The following is a 22565-nucleotide window of genomic DNA, read 5'->3' as shown; positions in this document are numbered from 1 at the left end:
TTATAAGTACATGAGCATGGAAATCACGAAATTTTGAAGAACAAGGTCCCATAACTCTGGAACTACAATTCAGAATTCCGTCAAAAACGAAAGGGGATCAGGGTTTATCAATATTAAGATTGTGTTGAAATTTGAAAAAAATCCATCGAAGGATATTTGAGCTACAGTAGGACATTCAATGAAATCACGAAATTTTGACGAACAAAGTCCCATAACTCTGGAACGACAATTCAGAATTCCGTCAAAAACGAAAGGGGATCAGGGTTTATCAATATTAAGATTGTGTTAAAATTTGAAGAAAATCTGTCAAAGGATATTTGACGTAGCGTACGACATTAACAGACGGACGGACGGACGGACGGAGAGACGGACGTGGGGTATACCATAATACGTCCCGTCATAGACGGGCGTATAAAAAATCCATCGGGGGATATTTGAGCTACGGTAGGATACATGAACAACAATAACATTTAAGGTCACAGTGACCTTGACCTTAGAATGAATGACCTTGAAATGACCAGTGGTCATCTAAGTGTGCTTGCAAACCTTCATGTCAAGTTTTAAGACTCTATGTCCAAGCATACCAAAGTTATAACAATTTTAACATTTTAACATTTAAGGTCACAGTGACCTTGTGTGACCTTGACCTTAGAATGAATGACCTTGAAATGACCAGTGGTCATCTAAGTGTGCTTGCAAACCTTCATGTCAAGTTTGAAGACTCTATGTCCAAGCATACCAAAGTTATAACAATTTTAACATTTAAGGTCACAGTGACCTTGACCTTCAAATGAATGACATTGAAATGACCAGTGGTCATCTTCTAGTACTGGCCAATCTTTATTTCAAGTTTGAAGACTCTAGGTACAAGCATACCAAAGTTATAACATGAAATAAGAACTTTAACATTTTTACATTCAAGGTCACAGTGACCTTGACCTTCAAATGAATGACCTTGAAATGTCCAGGGGTTACTTACTAGTTCTGGCCAACCTTCATGTCAAGTTTCAAGACTCTAGGTCCAAGCATACCAAAGTTATAACAACTTTAACATTTTTATATAGCTACAGTAGGACATTCAATGAAATAACGAAATTTTGACGAACAAAGTCCCATAACTCTGGAACGACAATTCAGAATTCCGTCAAAAACGAAAGGGGATCAGGGTTTATCAATATTAAGATTGTGTTGAAATTTGAAAAAAATCCATCGAAGGATATTTGACGTAGCGTACGACATTAACAGACATACGGACGGACAGACGGACGGACGGACAGACGGACGCGGGGTATACCATAATACGTCCCGTCATAGACGGGCGTATAAAAAGTGGACCTAAACACAAAACTTAACCAAATTTTCAATTTTCTAAGTATAAAAAGGGCACATAATTCTGTCAAAATGCCAGTCAGAGTTACATAACTTTGCCTGCACAGTCCCCTTATGATAGTTAGTAAGAGTTGCAAGTATGAAAGCAATAGCTTTGATACTTCAGGAATAAAATGGACCTAAACACAAAACTTAACCAAAATTTTGGACCTAAACACAAAACTTAACCAAAATTTTCAATTTTCTAAGTATAAAATGGGCACATAATTCTGTCAAAATGCAAGCCAGAATTATCTTACTTTGCCTGCCCAGTCTTCCATGATAGTTATTAAGTGTACTAAGTTTGAATGCAATAGCATTGATACTTTATGAGAAAAGTGTACCTAAACGCAAAACTTAACCGGTTGCTGACGCCAAGATGATGACAATAGCTCATATTTAAAAAAATAAAAATAGATGAGCTAACAATTTATGTAATATCATAGCATATATAAGATGGTTACCAGAACTAAGTGCAAGAAATTATGCCAGTTTCTTCCAACTGCCAAACTTTATAAGAAGTAGAAGGTCGTAGACAGGAACTAAATTATTTCTGGATTTATTGATGATTGATTAGCTATCTGAGATAGCCTATTGCATGGCTCAACATTAACAGTTGTCCTATTGCCCCTGGCAAGTAAAAGTTGGGTCCGGGCAAGTTATTTTATAATCTAGGTGTCCACTCAGGCAAGTGCAAAAAAGAACAAAGAGCATTAAATTTAGACTTTTATTAGACTATAATTGCTGTAATCATTTTGTTAAATGTGCAAAAATAAAAAAGGTTTTGTGGTGTATCATTCTGATCTTCATTAACAAAATATGAGGTTTGCAGTTAATATGATATTTCATGTTAGGGCAAGAGACTATACGTTCAGGGCAAGTAGATTTTCTAAGTACTGGTTTTTAGGTTAAAGTTGAGCCCTGGCCTTTTGCTTAAAAAAAAGCATAATAATTCAAGGGCTACAACTTAACAATTGCTGTGGATATCTGGCTGATAATCATACTTTGTTAAGATGTAATGCTCACAAACACTATTGGAATTGGCTGCAGAACCAATCAAAACTGTGCGACTTTGATGAGAGCAGACATGAAAGTGGGTCGCCAAAGAACACTTTTCAATAATTATACCCACTATCTTCTTGAACAATAATTAATAATCTTTGCCTAGTTGTTTAAGAACTTTAAACATTAGTTTAACGTCACATTGATTTGATAATACTTGGTAAATGTAATTACACTGTTAAAAATAAGTTCAAAGTATTGTCTAGTTTTACAAATTTAACATGTCATAGTGGAGTTTATGCCATTAAAGGAGATACTTGTCACCAAATGTTCATCATGGTTAATTTAATTTACTGTTAAAATATTAAAAATTAAAAGTTCATGGACCAAATTTCTCAGATACTCTTTTTAGTAGCTTTAAAGATAAATTGGCTTTAGTGGCTTACAGTTTACTTCATGAAGCTGTTTTACTGTTTTAAAGTGGATTGAGTTGCATACAACAGTTTTGTGTATTTTTTAACCAATAATTTGTATGTAAAGGTTGCAATATATTTTCAATCTTCTGAATGACTCTTTCTTGCAATTAAAAAAAGTGTGCTTTAGCTAATCCTATATAGAGACTAAAGAATATTATAGAATCCGCTACCTGCTGGCTGTCTAAATACCTGTCTTTCCCCTGCTCCTGTATGGCTTGCCATCGCTCCCTCATATGCCTGTACAGGTATTCATCAGTTTCTGGGGTCTCTATATCTAATTCCAGACCCTTAGCCCACCTTCGTCCCGCTGGTGTATGTGTTGCCAATCCCACATAGCATTCTTCTTTACACTCAAGCTTCGAGTCATAATATATTTTTCCAATCTGAAATAAACAATTAACAATAAAATTTTTAATATTGATGACCAATACTATTGTTGCATTAAAAACAGGGACACAAAAATTAGAACTGATTGAAACATTTTTTGCAGTAAAATTTATAATTTCACTACAGTACATTATAAACATTATTTTCTAAATATTTGTTTATCAAATAAAGATCAGTTAAAACAAGATGTGTTTGTTAAACACAATGTCCCCCTATATGACGTTTGACCTTGAAGTATGCCTTGACCTTGACCCTTCACCACTCAAAATGTGCAGCTCCTTGAGATACACACGCATTTTAAATATAAAATTGCTAGCTTCAATATTGCAGAAGTGACATTACATGAGCAATTTTGACCCATATATTTGACCTTGAAGGATGACCTTGACCTTTAACCACTCAAAATGTGCAGCTCCATGAGATACACATGCATGCCAAATATCAAGTTGCTATCTTCAATATTGAAAAAGTATTCATAAAACATGAGATGCACATGCATGCCAAATATCAAGTTGCTATCTTCAATATTGCAAAAGTATTCATAAAATGAGCGATTTTGGCCACATATAATTGACCTCTGACCTTGAAGAATGACCTTGACCTTTCACCACTCAAAATGTGCAGCTCCATGAGATACACATGCATGCCAAATATCAAGTTGCTATCTTCAATATTGCAAAAGTATTCATAAAATGAGCGATTTTGGCCACATATATTTGACCTCTGACCTTGAAGGATGACCTTGACCTTTCACCACTCAAAATGTGCAGCTTCATGAGATACACATGCATGCCAAATATGAAGTTGCTATCTTCAATATAGCAAAAGTTATTGCAAAATGTTAAAGTTGGCGCAAACAGACAGACAGACCAACAGACAGACAGGGCAAAAACAATATGTCCCCCACTACTATAGTGGGGGACATAATAAGCGATTTGGGCCACATATATTTGACCTCTGACCTTGAAGGATGACCTTGACCTATCACCACTCAAAATGTGCAGCTCCATGAGATACACATGCATGCCAAATATCAAGTTGCTATCTTCAATATTGCAAAAGTATGCATAAAATAAGTGATTTGGGCCACATATATTTGACCTCTGACCTTGAAGGATGACCTTGACCTTTCACCACTCAAAATGTGCAGCTCCATGAGATACACATGCATGTTAAATATGAAGTTGCTATCTTCAATATTGCAAAAGTATTCATAAAATGAGCGATTTTGGCCACATATATTTGACCTCTGACCTTGAAGGATGACCATGACCTTGACCTTTCACCACTCAAAATAGGCAGCTTCATGAGATACACATGCATGCCAAATATGAAGTTGCTATCTTCAATATAGCAAAAGTTATTGCAAAATGTTTAAGTTGGCGCAAACCAACAGACCAACCAACCAACCAACAGACCAACCAACCAACAGACAGGGCAAAAACAATATGTCCCTCACTACTATAGTGGGGGACATAAAAACCATTTCAATATATATTAAATAGAGGATATCTGTTGTATTTGGTGGAAAATCAATTTTTATTCACGAGAAATCAATGAAAACAATGAAAATTATTGATAATTTTCACTATTAATTTTCAATGTTTAAAACGGTGAATTATCAGTTTAATTCACTGATAATTCTCCATAAACCACTGGAAACCATACAATAAATAGCCAGTGATAGTTTTATATCAGAGTTTATGAATACAGCTGCCTCTATACATTTTTTAGAAACATTAATGTTATTTCAGCATATGAATATATAGACTCATGACTAACAATTCTTAAAAGTCTGCTCAAATACAGCATTTCCAATCTTATCATTACAAACCACTAAAGTTACCTTATTTGATAGTTTTCTTTCTTGCAGTCAGGATCAATGACACATTACTTCAAAGCTTAAATAAAGCATGTAGTCCCTACTGCAAATGTTAAATAACACAAGTAGTCCTATCTAGTAATTTTCGAACTTACAGTATTATTAGTCTGCGGCTCCAGTACAAGCAGTTGTTCACTATTGATATTCTGCATGTTTTCCTTGGAGCTGACAAAGTAGAACCTGGGGTCTGGCGGCTGAAACATCACGGATTTCAGACCCATGTACTCATGAAATGTGCTGTGGACCTGTAGCACTTTCATAGGTATTTTCCCCTGCAAAAGATAGAGAACCAGTGTTGAAGCACTCCACAAGTTTTGTACATTAAGCCTATTTAACCCTTTGCATGCTGGGAAATTTGTCGTCTGCTCAAATGTGGTCTGCTGAATTTCTAAAATTAGCATTTTCTTCGAATTTTTTTTTCAAAGAATACTATTAGAATAGCAAACAGTTTGGATCCTGATGAGACGCCACGTTCAAAATTTGGTTCCAGCACTGAAAAAGTCAATTCAAACCAGTTTATTTGAGCTTGGCACTGAATCCTATTTGAAATACAAAAATGTTTATTTCATGCATAACCAGTATTGGTGGTGTTTTTACACTACATTTTACTAGATTAGTTATCACTATAAAAGACCCCGGACCCTCTAAAGTAACAAGAGGGCCATGATGGCCCTGAATTGCTCACCTGACTAACCAAATACAATCCCAACCCAGATTTCATCAAGATAAACATTCTGACCAAATTTCATAAAGATTAGATGAAAACTGTGACCTCTATTGTCTACACAAGGTTTTTCTATTATTTAACCTAGTGACCTAGTTTTTGCCCCCAGGTGACCCAAATACAATCCCAACCCAGATTTCATCAAGATAAACATTCTGATCAAATTTTATAAAGATTGGATGAAAACTGTTACCTCTATTGTCTACACAAGGTTTTTCTATTATTTGACCTTGTGACCTAGTTTTTGACCCCAGATGACCCAAATACAATCCCATCCAGATTTCATCAAGATAAACATTCCGACCAAATTTCATAAAGATTGGATGAAAACTGTGACCTCTATTATCTATACAAGGTTTTTCTATTATTTGACCTAGTGATCTAGTTTTTGACCTAGTGACCTAGTTTTTGACCCCAGATGACCCAAATTCAATCCCAACCCAGATTTCATCAAGATAAACATAAAGATTGGATGAAAACTGCGACCTCTATTGTCTACATAAGGTTTTTCTATTATTTCACCTAGTTTTTGACCTAGTGACCTAGTTTTTGACCCCCAGATGACCCAAATACAATCCCAACCCAGATTTTATCAAGATAAACATTCTGACCAAATTTCATAAAGATTGGATGAAAACTGTGACCTCTATTGTCTACACAAGGTTTTTCTATTATTTAACCTAGTGACCTAGTTTTTGCCCCCAGGTGACCCAAATACAATCCCAACCCAGATTTCATCAAGATAAACATTCTGATCAAATTTTATAAAGATTGGATGAAAACTGTTACCTCTATTGTCTACACAAGGTTTTTCTATTATTTGACCTTGTGACCTAGTTTTTGACCCCAGATGACCCAAATACAATCCCATCCAGATTTCATCAAGATAAACATTCCGACCAAATTTCATAAAGATTGGATGAAAACTGTGACCTCTATTATCTATACAAGGTTTTTCTATTATTTGACCTAGTGACCTAGTTTTTGACCTAGTGACCTAGTTTTTGACCCCAGATGACCCAAATTCAATCCCAACCCAGATTTCATCAAGATAAACATAAAGATTGGATGAAAACTGCGACCTCTATTGTCTACATAAGGTTTTTCTATTACTTCACCTAGTTTTTGACCTAGTGACCTAGTATTTGACCCCCAGATGACCCAAATACAATCCCAACCCAGATTTTATCAAGATAAACATTATGACCAAATTTCATAAAGATTGGATGAAAACTGTGACCTCTACTGTCTGCACATTGTTTTTCTACTATTTGACCTAGTTTTTGACCTAGTGACCTAGTTTTTGACCCCAGATGACCCAAATACATTCCCAACCCAAATTTCATAAAGATTGGATGAAAACTGTGACCTCTACTGTCTACACAAGGTTTTTCTATTATTTGACCAAGTTTTTGACCTAGTGACCTAGTTTTTAACCCCAGATGACCCAAATACAATCCCAACCCAGATTTCATCAAGATAAACATTCTGACCACATTTCATAAAGATTAGATGAAAACTGAAACCTCTATTGTCTACACAAGGTTTTTCTATTATTTGACCCATTATGTGACCTAGTTTTTGACCTAGTGACCTAGTTTTTGACCCCAGATGACCCAAATACAATCCCAACCCAGATTTTATCAAGATAAACATTTTGACCAAATTTCATAAAGATTGGATGAAAACTGTGACCTCTATACTGTCTACACAAATTGTTGACGGACACACGCACGCACGCACGAACGCACATACGGACGCCGGACATCACACGGTCACATAAGCTCACCATGTCACTTTGTGACAGGTGAGCTAAAAACAACAACAACCATTTAGAACAATAGACTTCAAACATTTGAATATTTTGAGAAAAATACAATGACAATAATACACACAAGAAACTCTACAAATAAATAAATAATAAAAAAACAATGTACATTTAATTTAAACTAGTTATTTTAAAAGAGGAACTTACAGGGAATACTTTATCAAACACCACTCTTTCTGGTATAGCGTGTAAACTTCCTTCAGATGTCCTTACAGTTACAGGGATAAATGTGTCCTGAAAAATAAGACAGGTTGATTGAAAATCAAAATTTACAATGAGGAGCTGCGCCATGAGCGCATGATACGCCCGTCGTTCGCCAATGAAGTAGTAAGGTAATAAATAACCCTTTGAATCATTTTTTTACTTCAGTTGGCAGAAGACAGCTGGAATATTTGTCAAAAAAATATGTTCAACTCACCCATTTGAGTATGTGTGTATGGAATTCCAATGTTCCAGTCAAATCTCATCCAGTTGAATATGTGAATACTTGATAATTTAACATTGTAACATGGTAAATCCGATACGGTAGGACAGTCAATGAAATCACGAAATTTTGACGAACAAAGTCGCATAACTCTGGAACGACAATTCAGAATTCCGTCAAAAATGAAAGGGGATCAGGGTTTATGAATATTAAGATTGTGTTAAAATTTGAAAAAAATCCATCGAAGGATATTTGAGCTACGGTAGGACATTCAATGAAATCACGAAATTTTGACGAACAAAGTCCCATAACTCTGGAACAACAATTCAGAATTCCGTCAAAAAAGAAAGGGGATCAGGGTTTATCAATATTAAGATTGTGTTGAAATTTGAAAAAAATCCATCGAAGGATATTTGAGCTACGGTAGGACATTCAATGAAATCACGAAATTTTGACGAACAAAGTCCCATAACTCTGGAACGACAATTCAGAATTCCGTCAAAAACGAAAGGGGATCAGGGTTTATCAATATTAAGATTGTGTTGAAATTTGAAAAAAATCCATCGAAGGATATTTGAGCTACAGTAGGACATTCAATGAAATCACGAAATTTTGACGAACAAAGTCCCATAACTCTGGAACGACAATTCAGAATTCCGTCAAAAACGAAAGGGGATCAGGGTTTATCAATATTAAGATTGTGTTAAAATTTGAAGAAAATCTGTCAAAGGATATTTGACGTAGCGTACGACATTAACAGACGGACGGACGGACAGACGGATCAATAACACATCAATAATGTACTTAAATTAAAAATGTGAAAGTTTAAATACATGATCTTTTCTGTATTTTATGACCATGCAAAATAATGATTGGCATATATGTTTATTGTTGACAATGAGTATAGGCTACTATTCTGCACATATTTAGTAGCAGATTTCGAAAAAGGTTTGTAAGTACATGCTCTGCTCAGGTAACTGGGCAAAAAACAGACAATTTGAAATTTACAGAGCCACTGCAATGACTTTACCTCATGCACAATTTCAACAAGATTTGACAGTATATGTTCGAATCTCGTACCAGAAAAAATTGATGTATAAAACAAGAGATGTGTTTGTCAGAAACACAATGCCCCCTATTGCGCCGCTTTAAGATAATTTTTATTTTATTTTTGACCTTTGACCTTGAAGGATGACCTTGACCTTGAACTTCCACCACTCAAAACATGCAGCTTCATGAGAACGACGCTTTGAAATAAAATTATTATCTTTTTTTTTTGGACCTTTGACCTTGAAGGATAACCTTGACCCCGAACTTCCACCACTCAAAATGTGCAGCTTCATGAGATACACATGCATGCCAAATATCAAGTTGCTATCTTCAATATTGCAAAAGTTATGGCCAACGTTAGTTTTTTTTCGGAAAGACGGACAGACTGACATACTGACGGACAGTTCAACTGCCATATGCCACCTTACCGGGGCATAAAAACTATTTTATAGAAAACTTGTTTCAAACCAGTGCAAGGTAAAAATTATAACTCAAAAGGACAGGCAATGTGTTAACTGTATGACCCCCCCCCCCCCCCACACACACACACTCCCATCTCATTTGGGAGTACACTTTGTTTTATCCCATCTTCAAGCTCTCATTAAGTAAATAACACACTATCTGAGAAATGATCCGTGTATTTCAACATACATTAAACACACAAACAGCAGTGATGTCATATTGTTCATTTTCATTTAGTCATTCAGACATTTTCTTTTGTTTATTTTTGACCCACTATGTTGAAGAATTCAAACAGTGATACCTGATACATTGTGGACAATATAACCTCCGCCTGGTACTGCCCTTCTTCCTCTGGGGCCACCAGGTTTAAACTCAACACCGCAAAATGGTAGGCAGGGATTAATACCTGCAAGTCAATACCATATAATATTGTACATATAGTTGAACATACAATGGAGCGAACAAAAAATGTTATATAACTAAATACTATTCAAATGAAAACACGTGTTCCACCAAGCATGAACAAGAATCTGGTCGATAAGTGCATAATGAAAACTCAAAGATATGCTGCATTTAAGCATGTTAAGAAACAAGACAAAAATGTTTTATGGTTACTTTGCGGGTAAGATATTTCTCTGTGAGCTTTCAATTAAAAAGCGATTTAAAACATTATAACACTGCTTTTAATCATTGCATTGAACTGTCACATTAGATTCAAGACAATAATTCATTTAGAAACCAAGGTACACAAAGAAGTCTGCTCACGTAGGTTATCCTGGTAGGGTCGGTATTGATGGCTGACATGTTGTGCTCCCGCGTCAACAGGGTGCCATTGCCCTTCTCTATACCAAGAACTTGTACTGTCGCACCTTTCATGTCTGTACTAAACTCATACAGGTATAACTGCAACAAGGATATGTGACTTAGTAGAATTCCTTAATATACCAGTTGACAGTCGAGGGTCAAGAGTAAAGGTTACGTTAAGATTTCATAAATTTATTATTGATTATGAACTACATTTCAGCAATACAGTTTAGCAGTTGACATGTGCAAATATTAATTATGAATTATGTATCAAATGAACCTTAGGAATGATTGGAAATATGTGTCTTGTTCTGTGAAATCTAGGCTTAATGCATGTGCGTAAAGTGTCGTCCCAGATTAGCCTGTGCAGTCCGCACAGGCTAATCCGGGACGACACTTCCCGCCTTAACTAGATTTTTTGCTAAAAAGAGACTTCATTTAAACAAAAAAATGTCATAAAAGCGGAAAGTGTCGTCCCTGATTAGCCTGTGCGGACTGCACAGGCTAATCTGGGACATTTTACGCACATGAATTAAGCCCAATTTTCTCAGAAAAAGACACATATTACACTAGTGGACGATTTTTGGATAATTTTTCGACTCTAAATACTTCGGTGTATTATTCTTTGCAAGAAAACAATATGTTATAGGTACCCTTTTAATGAAAAAATTGTGTTGTAAAATCTTATTTAATACAAACAGTAAAACAACCAACTTTGACCAGAATCATTTCATTTTGGTGTAAAATTCTACAAGAATATACTCACTTCAATAGGATTATCATTAACAATTGTGAATAAAACACTTTTATTTTCTTTAACTCCCAATGTTCCAAAATCCAATTGGCCTTCTAGCTTTTGCGGAGTATGGGGTATAATCTGGAATAAGATGACATAAATATGATTCAACAATAAACAATACAAGAGAAACATTGAATAAACATTGCAAGATTCATGTTCTGAAGTCAAATAAGTATCATTCTAGTGATTATTAATCGTACAAATCAAACAAGAGCTGTGTTTGGGAAACACAATGCCCCCTAATGTGCCGCTTTGAAGCCATATATTTGACCTTTGACCTTGAAGGATGACATTGATCTTTCACCACTCAAAATGTGCAGCTCCACGAGATACATATGCATGCCAAATATCAAGTTGCTATCTTTAATAGTGCAAAAGTTAATGCGAAAGTTTAACCAAGGTTAAAGTTTGTGACAGACACATACAATGACAGACTGACACATACAATGACAGACAGACAGGCCAAAAACAATATACCCCTGATCATTTGATCCGGGGGCATAAAAGCATATCCATCCATAGTAGCTGGACTCACTTTTATTTGTCCATTATAGATTACAAGCTCAATATCAAACACGGAGGCGTTGGTGTGAAGCTGAAGGGTTGTGGTAAAATGTATGGAGTCTGCATTTGGATGGAACTTAAGCAGAAATGGGGTGATCTGCCTCTGGGGTGGAAGTATTACAGGCTTAGAAAAATTGAGTATCTGAAACAGAGCAAAATAACAATCATTAAATAATGCAGATATATACAGTACTTATCAAACATATCATTTGTCCTAATATTAGTTGAAAAGTGTAGAACTGTATCATTCAAGTTTGTGTCTACGAACAGACATCTTTGATATATCACTACATCCCATTTACTTGATTGCTGAGGGGCATACACATTAATATAATAATGTATTCTTTATTTGCTCACTTCAATTCAATTACTTACTATTTTATTCAGATATACAGTGTTTGAACAAACGAGCCACATTTTTCATATATGATTGAATTCAAAGTTATTGTAACACCATTGGTTGGGGGAGGGGGGGAGGGGATCAATCCCTGAAATAACAATCTTTGCAAGACTTACGCATTCATTTTTAATATGTATGGTCTGAATTGCTAGTCATTTTGATATAAAACATTAAAGAAGGCATAACACTACATTTAAATACCAAAAGTAAACTTTGCTTTGGTACAAATTACAGATATTTAATGAAAGGTAATTTAAATTAATTACATATGCATATATTGACACCTTATAGATAATTTTTATGCAGCTTTAGACTAATTTCAACGCCAAAGAAGTCCACTTGTATAGGCCTCATATCCACATGTTCACAGCTGTGGTCTATTTGTTAAGATGCTTCCAAAAAGTTTGAAAATATTTTAATTCATCTGCAAGATTACTCAATTATCACTCTTATACACAACTACATGCATAGTGTTAAAGTTTGTTGATACAATTGAACATGTACATACTTTTTGTGATATTTTAAAGACAATTAAGTAATATTTGTGAGTTTCAAGGAAGTTAATACTATAATAACCAAAAGCTGAGGAAGACTTAATAAAAGCATTGTCAAAAACCTGTCAAAACTGAAGTAAGATTTGGAAGGGAATCACTTACAGTGAAGATGTTTTTGAGCTCGCTAGGCAGGGTGACGTTATAAAGAACCAGGGAGAAGTTGAAGGTATTTGTGAACGTCATCGCTCGACTGAGGTTGGCCGGACGGTTGTGGGCAAAAAAGTATGTGCTGTTCTTGTGGTAGGTGAGAGAACTGAAAGATTAGTGGTCAACATGAAATAATGCGTTATCAGTGTTATCACATACACAATGTGTTTGCTAGGTCTGTTTCTAAAATAAAAAAATAATATTAGAATTTCATTTTAAGCAAGTAAACAGCACAACAAGGTTTATACACAAAGTCAATAAAGGCAAAAAATGAGCAAGGCATGATACCAAGGATATAGTTTCTTGTTTAAAATTATGTTTCACTACAATAGTTACTTTTATTACTACAGTTAATATGCATATTTTAAGTGATTTGCAATTACGAAGGCGTGTTTTTTGTATGCTTTTATTTGATAATATTTGTATGACAAGAAGTACTAATGTTTTCTGAAAGCAGAGCAAAGTAATATATACAGGTACCTGCTCTGAGAAAATTAGGCTTAAAGCATGTGCTTTCATTATTGCCCTGGATCAGTTTGAATAGGCTTATCAGGGAGGACATTTTCCACTAGACTGGAATTTCATTTAGAAGAGACTAATTCCTTTCAACAAAATTTCCAAATGCCGAAAAGTGCCGTCCCTTATTAGCCACTCGGGACTGCACTGGCTAAACTTGGTAGATACCATGCAATAAGCCTGGTTTTCCTACAGCCCAGTATATATATAGACGTGGACCTGAAAAGGCATACAACCAAGTTAACATACATACCCATGTAACACCTTTGCCTCATAAGGTATGGATATTTTATGGACATTATTTTTAGAACGGATGATGATTTTTCCAGACCAGTACTTCGGCTGTATGGCTTTTGAAGCTGAAAACATAATAAACATCCTTATATATGTGTCTTATTCTGTGAAAATTTGGCAAAATGCATGTGCGTAAAGTGTCGTCCCAGATTAGCCTGTGCAGTCTGCACAGGCTAATCAGAGACGACACTTTCCGCCAAAACAAGATTTTCGGTAAGAAGGGACTTCCTTTAAAAGATAAATACCATAAAAGCGGAAAGTGTCTTCCCTGGTTAGCCTGTGCAGACTGCATTATGCTCAGTTTTCTCAGAGCGCAACTCATATATAACAAAGACCATTTTGTTAAGATTTATTTTACTCTTTGTTTTCAATTTCTTTGCCTGTTAAATAATTCTCAAGTTTTTGTACAGCACCGTTCCCTTTTGCAAACACTTGTCATCCAATATTAATAAAACAGATAATCCTTTCCCACTCAGAAGCAAAGTAGAAATGGCTATGTGCAACCAGCATAAAACCAGAACAGCCTGCGAGTAACTCGCAGTCTGTTTAGGTTTTATGCTATTTGCTGCTCATCAGTATCGCAGGGTTATAAATGAAGCCTTTGAAAGTTGAATCTAGAAAGAAACCATTTTGTCTTCATATTATGTAGAAAGCTTTCCAAGAAAACACAAGGAAATAATAATGTCATGTAATTTCAAGTGCATTAAATACCCTCAGTTTCTGTTTTCATTCATAATTATTAAACTATCATTGCGATGAAATAATTAAAAGATGGCCATTAGATGTATTAAAAACTTCAATGACAAAATGAAGACTTGCTTGAGGGCTAACAATTCTCCAAGTTAAAGGTGACTCATGCAGTATATGAAAATAAACAAGCCAGCTGTCGAGAACAAGGAAGAACACTTGACAATTTAAATGGATTCACACTATTAATATGAAAACAATGCAACAGAGCTCTTGAAACATTTACATCAAACATATACAATACAATACATAAACAATTGATTTCACTTAAGGCATTTATAATCATTGTTGTTTTGAGACCTAAATTTAAAACAATGTGGAAATGGAAGAATCTACACATTGGAGCCTTTGCTTGCAAAGAAAACTATCACATCATTTTTATAGCAAAAACCTATATATCAAAATATGATAAGAACAACCAAATTAAAACCCTGTTTCATTTTTAAAACTATACAATGTCCATTTTTCTGTTAAGCTCAAATGAAAAAAGGTCCTATGATCTATTAATTTGAAACAGTAGATTTTGATTTTTTTCTCTTTTGACCATTTCATAACTGTAGACTTTTTAAATATTTCTTAGCATAGCTTTATGACTACAGCACAAAACACATCCAGGGTTACCTAACAGTTCATAAATCTCCAAAGCATCTTACTATTAAATGTATAGGTCATTTTACATGTACATATTATTAACTATAAAATAGTGGTAAGAGTCAGATAAAAAACAGTCTGCAATACTGTCCAGACCCAACAATAATGTATGTAAAATTGAATATTTGAACTGAAAGCTTTGCCAGCTGTAATAATCGATCATGTAATAAATATGCATGGCTAATTGCAGATGCATGCATGGATTGTATATTACATGGGTCTGTTGTGAATCTACTATTAGATTGGGAACAAGAGATGTGTTTGTCAGAACACAATGCCCCCTACTGTGCTGCTTTGAATTAAAAACAATAACTATTATATCCCTTTAAAAAATATTACTTCCCTTGTGAAAATGATCTCTTCCTGCCAAATGATATAAAATAGAAATTATCTCCCTTTAAAGCTTGTTACTTCCCTTGGATTTTGTTTTTCGACCTTTGACCTTGAATAATGACCTTGACCTTTCATCACTCAAAATCTTTAGCTCCATGAGACACACATGCATGCAAAATATCAAGTTGCTATCTTCAATTTTGCAAAAGTTATGGTCAATGTTAAAGTTTTTGGACGGACGCACAGACTGACAGACAGACGGACTGACAGTTCAACTGCTATATGCCAACCTTCTCGGGGCATAAAAAGCAACGTTTTTAACTGCCAAATAATTTTTTTATAGCTTTGTGAGGTTTTTAAGCATGATAGTTTTAGCAATTTGTGCGTCCAAATGAACGCAGATTGAACAATTTGTGTGTTTAAATAATTATTTTTAATATTTAAAACCCTGCAAAAAAATAATAGCATTATAATTACATGATCTGTAAGAAAAACTAAATATTTAATGCAGGCCATAAATTAAGCCCCAATAAAGATTTCATTCAAGTTTTATTATTTGAGTCGCATTTTGGGAAAACTAGGCTTAATGCACATGTAGTGTTGTCCCAGATTTGCCTCTGCATCCTGCACAGGCTTATCAGAGACAACACTTTCCGCTTAAACGGGGGTTTTATTTAACAGAGTACAATAAAAGTAGAAAGTTTCGTCCCTGATTAGCCTGTGTGGACATACAGCCTGTGTGGACATACAGCCTGTGTAGACATACAGCCTGTGTGGACATACAGCCTGTGTGGACATACAGCCTGTGTGGACATACAGCCTGTGTGGACATACAACCTGTGTGGACATACAGCCTGTGTGGACAATCAGCCTGTGTGGACATACAGCCTGTGTGGACATACAGCCTGTGTGGACATACAGCCTGTGTGGACATACAGCCTGTGTGGACATACATTAAGCCACATTTTCCCAGGGCGAGGCTCATTTAATCACTTGCCAAAATGTTTCCAACTCACCTCTAAATGTGACATGAGCAACTGTAGTCTGTCTAAGCAGCTCTGGATGCAATTTTATAGGACGAAAGTCAACTGTTATTGCTTCATTTGGGGGATGGACTGTTACACTCTGAGAATCAAATAAGATGTTGTTTTATAATAACGGCTGAATTATTATTTAATCTGCTAAAAATAGACCACAATTTGTCGTCAAGGAAGATATAAACAATTTGTAAAACAATGCATAAGTGTGGAGTCAAGTGTTTCTGTAAAACACATTAAAAGGATGCTAACTATAATGAATAAATGCTTGAAGCCAATAAAGCTTAAATAATTGTCATGCAACAATTGTTCCTTCGAAATTTACATATTCACTTAAAATAGACTAACATAAGAGGTAATGTATATATTATTTGGGTTCTTTTTAACGCAGATTTGAATATGTCATCACATAAGCAACCTTTAAAGCTTTAATTTCCTACATTTAATAACATAAAGGAGACTGTGTCAAACTGCCAACTTACAGATATGTGCACCACCGAATCTCCTGTGTTGATTAAATTCACCGGAACAGTTTTTTGGCTCGTCAAAAGTCCGAACTATTCCGAAATCTATCAACTCGGATGAAAGGTAAATCCCAGGAGCTGAATAACACAAATGCACAAATAGTCCTGTAACAAAACAACCAAGCCAGAGGTCTGAGCACATTCTAGTCAATAGATGCCGTAGCCACCTGAAAACTCCCAGGTTTACTTTCTCTAACATTTCCTTAGCAGACTAAGTGATTAACAAGTACTATGTGCACCTGCCTGAAAACTGTGAACACTGCCCTGCTTAAGGTGAGGAGACAAGAGTGGAAGAGTTTATTTCATGACCAATGTCCACGCCAGTTTTGTGGCAGGGTAAGGATACAAACTCATGATTGCCAGGTTTACAGCCCAGCACTTATCTGACTGAGCTGACCAGGTTCAACATAAAACTAAACGGCTTCCTGGTGATCCAAAGCATGGATGGCAACACAAATTATCTCCTACTTAATGCAATGAAGGTATAGCCCTATCATTATCTTCAAATTAATAACATAATGAGGAAAAATTCAAATAAACTTCTACTAAATCAACTTATAACCCTATCACATTCTTCAAATGAATAACATTTGCAGCCGGGGACAAATTCAATGGTGTCGATATCAATAGTAACAACATAATTACAGAACGTGTGTCATTCAAACAAGTGCTTTATTCATATGGGCGCCTAAAGAACCATTTCAAGGCAGAGAATTATTCAAAGAATGACCTTAATGAAACATCTGTTGGCTTGATCCCTATTGAACGTCATCTGATATTTATAAAACACAACATATTGACCTTGACTGCACCTACTGTCAGTATGAGGTCATATTCAATAATTGTATACAAAGTACACCCGTTACATACATGAGGTCACTTCAACTTCCATGGGTAAAACCAGCAGCTGTCTATCGAGTCTGCTGTTGGTTTTTATTCGTATGAAGGCAGTATGGTTATTCTCTGTCCTCCCCACAAAATTAGCCTTCATGATTGTTTTTGTTTCATAGGGAGGAATCTCCTGAAATCAATAAAAATGATTGAACGCACTTTTGCAAATAAGTTCACTGGTATATTCTGTTCAACGCCTGTTCTGTTAAAATTACAAGAATTTTGTTATTGGACTTTGTCCCAGTCAATTTCAATTAATGTGAAAAACTGTATCCATTTTTACAGTGGATTTCTGTCATTTATTATCAATAATATAATGCATAACAAACAAATATATTTCCACAATACAGATGTCTCTTCTGTCTATACAACTGATTTTACAGACATAAAAAAGCATAGATTTCAAAGTATGTCATTATAGGGTTACTGTAAGACTTAATTTGAAAACAATGCAATAACATAATCTTTTAATAGTATTCAAAGCTTTATGTGGTTTGTAGAGCAACATCAGATTTAAGAACACTATTTCACTGTTTACAAAAGTGGATTTTCAGTTTTACTGTGAAATGACATTATTTTACATCGTGACTCCACTAAGCGTTATTAAATGTCAATTAACAGTGGAAAAGGCATTAAATACATAGAAAATGTGTTGGGCTTTGTTGGTTTATTGATTTTTATTTATAAGAGATAATAGAAAAATTCTATAAACCAATAAAATATTAATTTTCGAATTAAAATCAATTATCAAACAAAACCAACAGAACTGTGTGTATTCAGAGGGTAACAACAGCCCTCATTAAATAATCAGACTGATTAACTTCAATCCTTGGTCAAACTAACTTGGACGAAAAGGGAGGCTCTATGTTGTTCACACCTGATTAATTGTATGTCAAACAAACACAATATTATTTGGTGATGTAACATCAAGTCCACCAACCCACTCTTGGGCTAAATTTTATAGGAAACAAACATACAGTAGATTTTAAATGCATGTATAAAGGCTAACAAAGGTGTTTATATTGCCAACATATTGTCCTAAATATATACAGATGCTATCAGAGAATGGCTAGTCGAGTTTAACAATGAAGAAGTGTAGAACGTAACAGTCTTAATAATATTTTTGATTTTAAGTCTTAAAACTGCTACATCACAGATGGCAAAACAAATATATATGAAGGCAAAAAACTTGTTTTTATTTAATGCTTTCCGGTGGTTTATAGAGAAATATCAGTGAATTAAAACTGATAATTTCACTGTTTCAAACAGTGAAAATTATCAGTGAGAATTATCGATAATTTTCATTGTTTACTGTGAAATGACGTCATTTTTTTGACGAAATGACGTCATTATCCCAGCAAAATTCTGTAGTTAAACTCTTGAACAATGTATATAAAATTTGTTGGGTTCGGTGGATTATCGATTTTAATAAAATCCACTGGATTCAACAAATATGCTCTATGCAATCTTTACAAGAGGCCCTGAAAGGCCCGAAGTCGCTCACCTGAGATAACAAGATATTATAAGGACAAATCTTCTGACCAAGTTTCACGAAGATCGGAAAATAAATGTGGCCTCTAGAGTGTTAACAAGGTTTTACTATAGCCATATAAGGAAAAATGCCCCGCCCCCTGGCAGCCATGTTTTTCAACCAACCGGCATCATTTTTGAACTCATCCAAGATATTATCGGGATGAATCTTCTGACCAAGTTTCATGAAGATCAGACAGTAAATGTGGCCTCTAGAGTGTTAACAAGATTTTACTATAGCCATATAAGAAAAAATGCCATGCCCCTTGTAAGCCATTTTTTCAAGCAAACATAACTATTTTCGAACTCATCCAAGATATCATTGAGACCAATCTTCTTACCAAATTTCATGAAGATTGGACAATAAATGTGGCCTCTAGAGTGTTAACAAGGTTTTACTATAGCCATATAAGGAAAAATGCCCCGCCCCTGGTGGCCATGTTTTTAAAGCAACCAAAACCATTTTCAAACTCATCCAAGATATCATTGGGACAAATCTTCTGACCAAGTTTCATGATGATTGGAAAATAAATGTGACCTCTAGAGTGTTAACAAGGTTTTACTATAGCCATATTAGGAAAATACCTGTGGTGGCCATGTTTTTCAACCAACCGGCATCATTTTTTAACTCGTCCAAGATATTATTGGGATGAATCTTCTGATCGAGTTTCATGAAAATCGGACTATAAATGTGGCCTCTAGAGTGTTAACAAGATTTTTCTATAGCCTTATAAAGCCATATAAGGAAAAATGCCCCGCCCCTTGGCGGCCATGTTATTCAAGCAAACGTAACCATTTTCTAACTCATCCAAAATATCATCAAGACAAAACTTCTGACCACATTTCATCAAGATTGGAAAATAAATGTGGCCTCTAGAGTGTTAACAAGATTTTACTATAGCCATATACATGTATAGCCATATAAGGCAAAATGCCCCGCCCCTTGGCAGCCATGTTTTTCAAGCAAAGGTTACCATTTCTGAACTCATCCAAGATATCATTGGGACAAATCTTCTGAGCAAGTTTCATGATGATCGGAAAATAAATGTGGCCTCTAGAGTGTTAACAAGGTTTTACTATAGCCATATAAGGATAAATGCCCCGCCCCCTGGCGGCAATGTTTTTCAAACAAACGACATCATTTTCAAACTCGTCCAAGATATCATTGGGATGAATCTTCTGACCAAGTTTCATTAGGATCGGACAATAAATGTGGCCTCTAGAGTGCTAACAAGATTTTGCGATAGCCATATATAGCCATAAAAGGAAAAATGCCCCTCCCCTAGGCAGCCATGTTTTTCAAGCAAACGTAACCATTTTTGAACTCATCCAAGATATCATTGAAACCAATCTTCTGACCAAATTTCATGAAGATTGGACAAGAAATGTGGCCTCTAGAGAGTGAACAAGGCAAATGTTGATGTCGCACAACAGACAACGCACAACGGACAACGGGCAAAAGGCGATCACAAAAAGCTCACAATTCGCATAAAATGCAATCAATCAAGCATCACTTACAATTATAATAATTATACAAAGAATGTAGGACTAAATCACTTTTTAAGGAGAGCTGTTTGTAAAATAGGCAAGTATTTAAAGCACCTTATGCCAAATTTAATTCCTATTGTTTAAAAACAAGGGTTTATTATTTTTAATGATTTCACTTGTTCTTGTTTATTGTTTTTTCTCCATAACTTGAAATAGATTAAAAATACATACAGGTATTTGACAACCAGATGAACCCATACGGGGATTGAGCCCAGATCCTCTACATGAGAGATGGATTCTATAATTACTATGCTACAGCCATTTATACTCAAACTTCGTCATTGCGCACTTATTGTTGTAGGCAAGTGGACCGCAAAAGTGTATTTAATTGGTTACTTTTACCAGAGTTTAGTACTTTCAAAACCAAAACCGAAGTGTTATAAATATCTTAAAAGCCTCTTCAGACGCCAAGATGTTGATTTAAAATAACACATTAAAATTACCAAACCTGGCAATTCAGAACTTTGTTTATGTGTCACCAATGTTATTTCAGGTTGTCCTATTTAAAAATATCTTATTTCATGTATCTGAAACAAATTTTTTTTATTTTTGACCATTCCCATTCTGTGACATAGATGTTGTAAGTGTAACTCTTTCAGTGCTGGAACCGAATTTCGAAGGCCTTTGCAAACAGTTTGTATCCAGATGAGACGTCACAGAACCTGGCGTCTCATCAGGATCCAAACTGTTTGCTATTCTGATAGTATTCTTTGAAAAAAATCGAAGAAAATGCTAATTTTAGAAATTCAGAAGACAACATTTTAGCAGACAACAAATTTCCCAGCATGCAAAGGGGTAAGAATAAGTTGGCTTCAATTAATGCCCTGTCACACTGGACAAGTGTTTACCCATAAAGACTTCGGTGCCTCTTTCTCTCCAGTGGGCAGCTCTAAGTGTAGATCCCCTTCACTGGAAAAAATTTCTAACACCTGCAAGGAATAGTATAACAGTCTTTACTTTTCATAAAATCTATATAAGAATTTCAACTATATACTGCAAAAACGCCACATTTTTATGCAAGTCTGACATGATAAAAAAATGTTCCTGATACTTTTTTCAAACTAAATACATTGTACTGTCCAAATAACAACTTTCAAACACTATTGTCTTTTAATTTGTATTTTGGACCTCTTGTCTAACAATATATTGTCATTAAGAAATTTAACTATTAAGCTTTTTTATGATATTGAAATTAATTCATGTATACAATAAAACTGCATTAATGTTTTTATTACAGATTGACTGTAATTTACAAACAACATTTAATTTCATTATTTTGTCTACAATTTTTAAATCATGCATGGAAGTTACATTAAAAACAACAAATATTATTTTTATCACTAGCTTAAATAACTAAATGGTAATGCAATAAAGTGACTTTTTAAACTGCTTTAAAGGCTTTTTTCTTGATTTGAGGAAACGGCCATCTTCCATTTTTGGAGGAAAGTATTAACAAAACTAAGAAAGGGCAAACAATTTCTCATGAAAGATGAAAATTGCAGATTGATGTCATTTTAAAGAAAATCTCTTTTAGGAAAGGGACTTTTTCTTTGAAGCAGGGCCAATATTAAGCCTCTGCAAAGAAGGCAAACAAAGCCTTTCTCCTTTCTATTGCCCTAACCT

General features: G+C 35.0%; 1 protein-coding gene across 1 annotated transcript in view; it reads right to left on the bottom strand.

Annotated features, from left to right (window-relative positions):
• The window catches only part of LOC127878915 (transmembrane protein 131-like), an 88912-nt gene that overhangs the window by 25239 nt on the left and 41108 nt on the right, over positions 1-22565 (bottom strand). Inside the window, 14 exon segments of the mRNA XM_052425464.1 lie at positions 3036-3229; positions 5211-5387; positions 7815-7901; positions 9905-10009; positions 10369-10506; positions 11174-11284; positions 11742-11912; positions 12827-12977; positions 13641-13746; positions 16429-16537; positions 16932-16985; positions 16987-17051; positions 17844-17994; positions 21791-21871. Of these exon segments, the coding sequence (XP_052281424.1) occupies positions 3036-3229; positions 5211-5387; positions 7815-7901; positions 9905-10009; positions 10369-10506; positions 11174-11284; positions 11742-11912; positions 12827-12977; positions 13641-13746; positions 16429-16537; positions 16932-16985; positions 16987-17051; positions 17844-17994; positions 21791-21871 (1700 nt within the window).

The sequence above is a fragment of the Dreissena polymorpha genome, chromosome 4 (assembly GCF_020536995.1).
Source record: "Dreissena polymorpha isolate Duluth1 chromosome 4, UMN_Dpol_1.0, whole genome shotgun sequence".
Classification (NCBI taxonomy): domain Eukaryota; kingdom Metazoa; phylum Mollusca; class Bivalvia; order Myida; family Dreissenidae; genus Dreissena; species Dreissena polymorpha.
The sequence above is the reverse complement of the archived record's forward strand: the minus strand, read 5'-3'. Positions and strand labels throughout refer to the sequence as shown.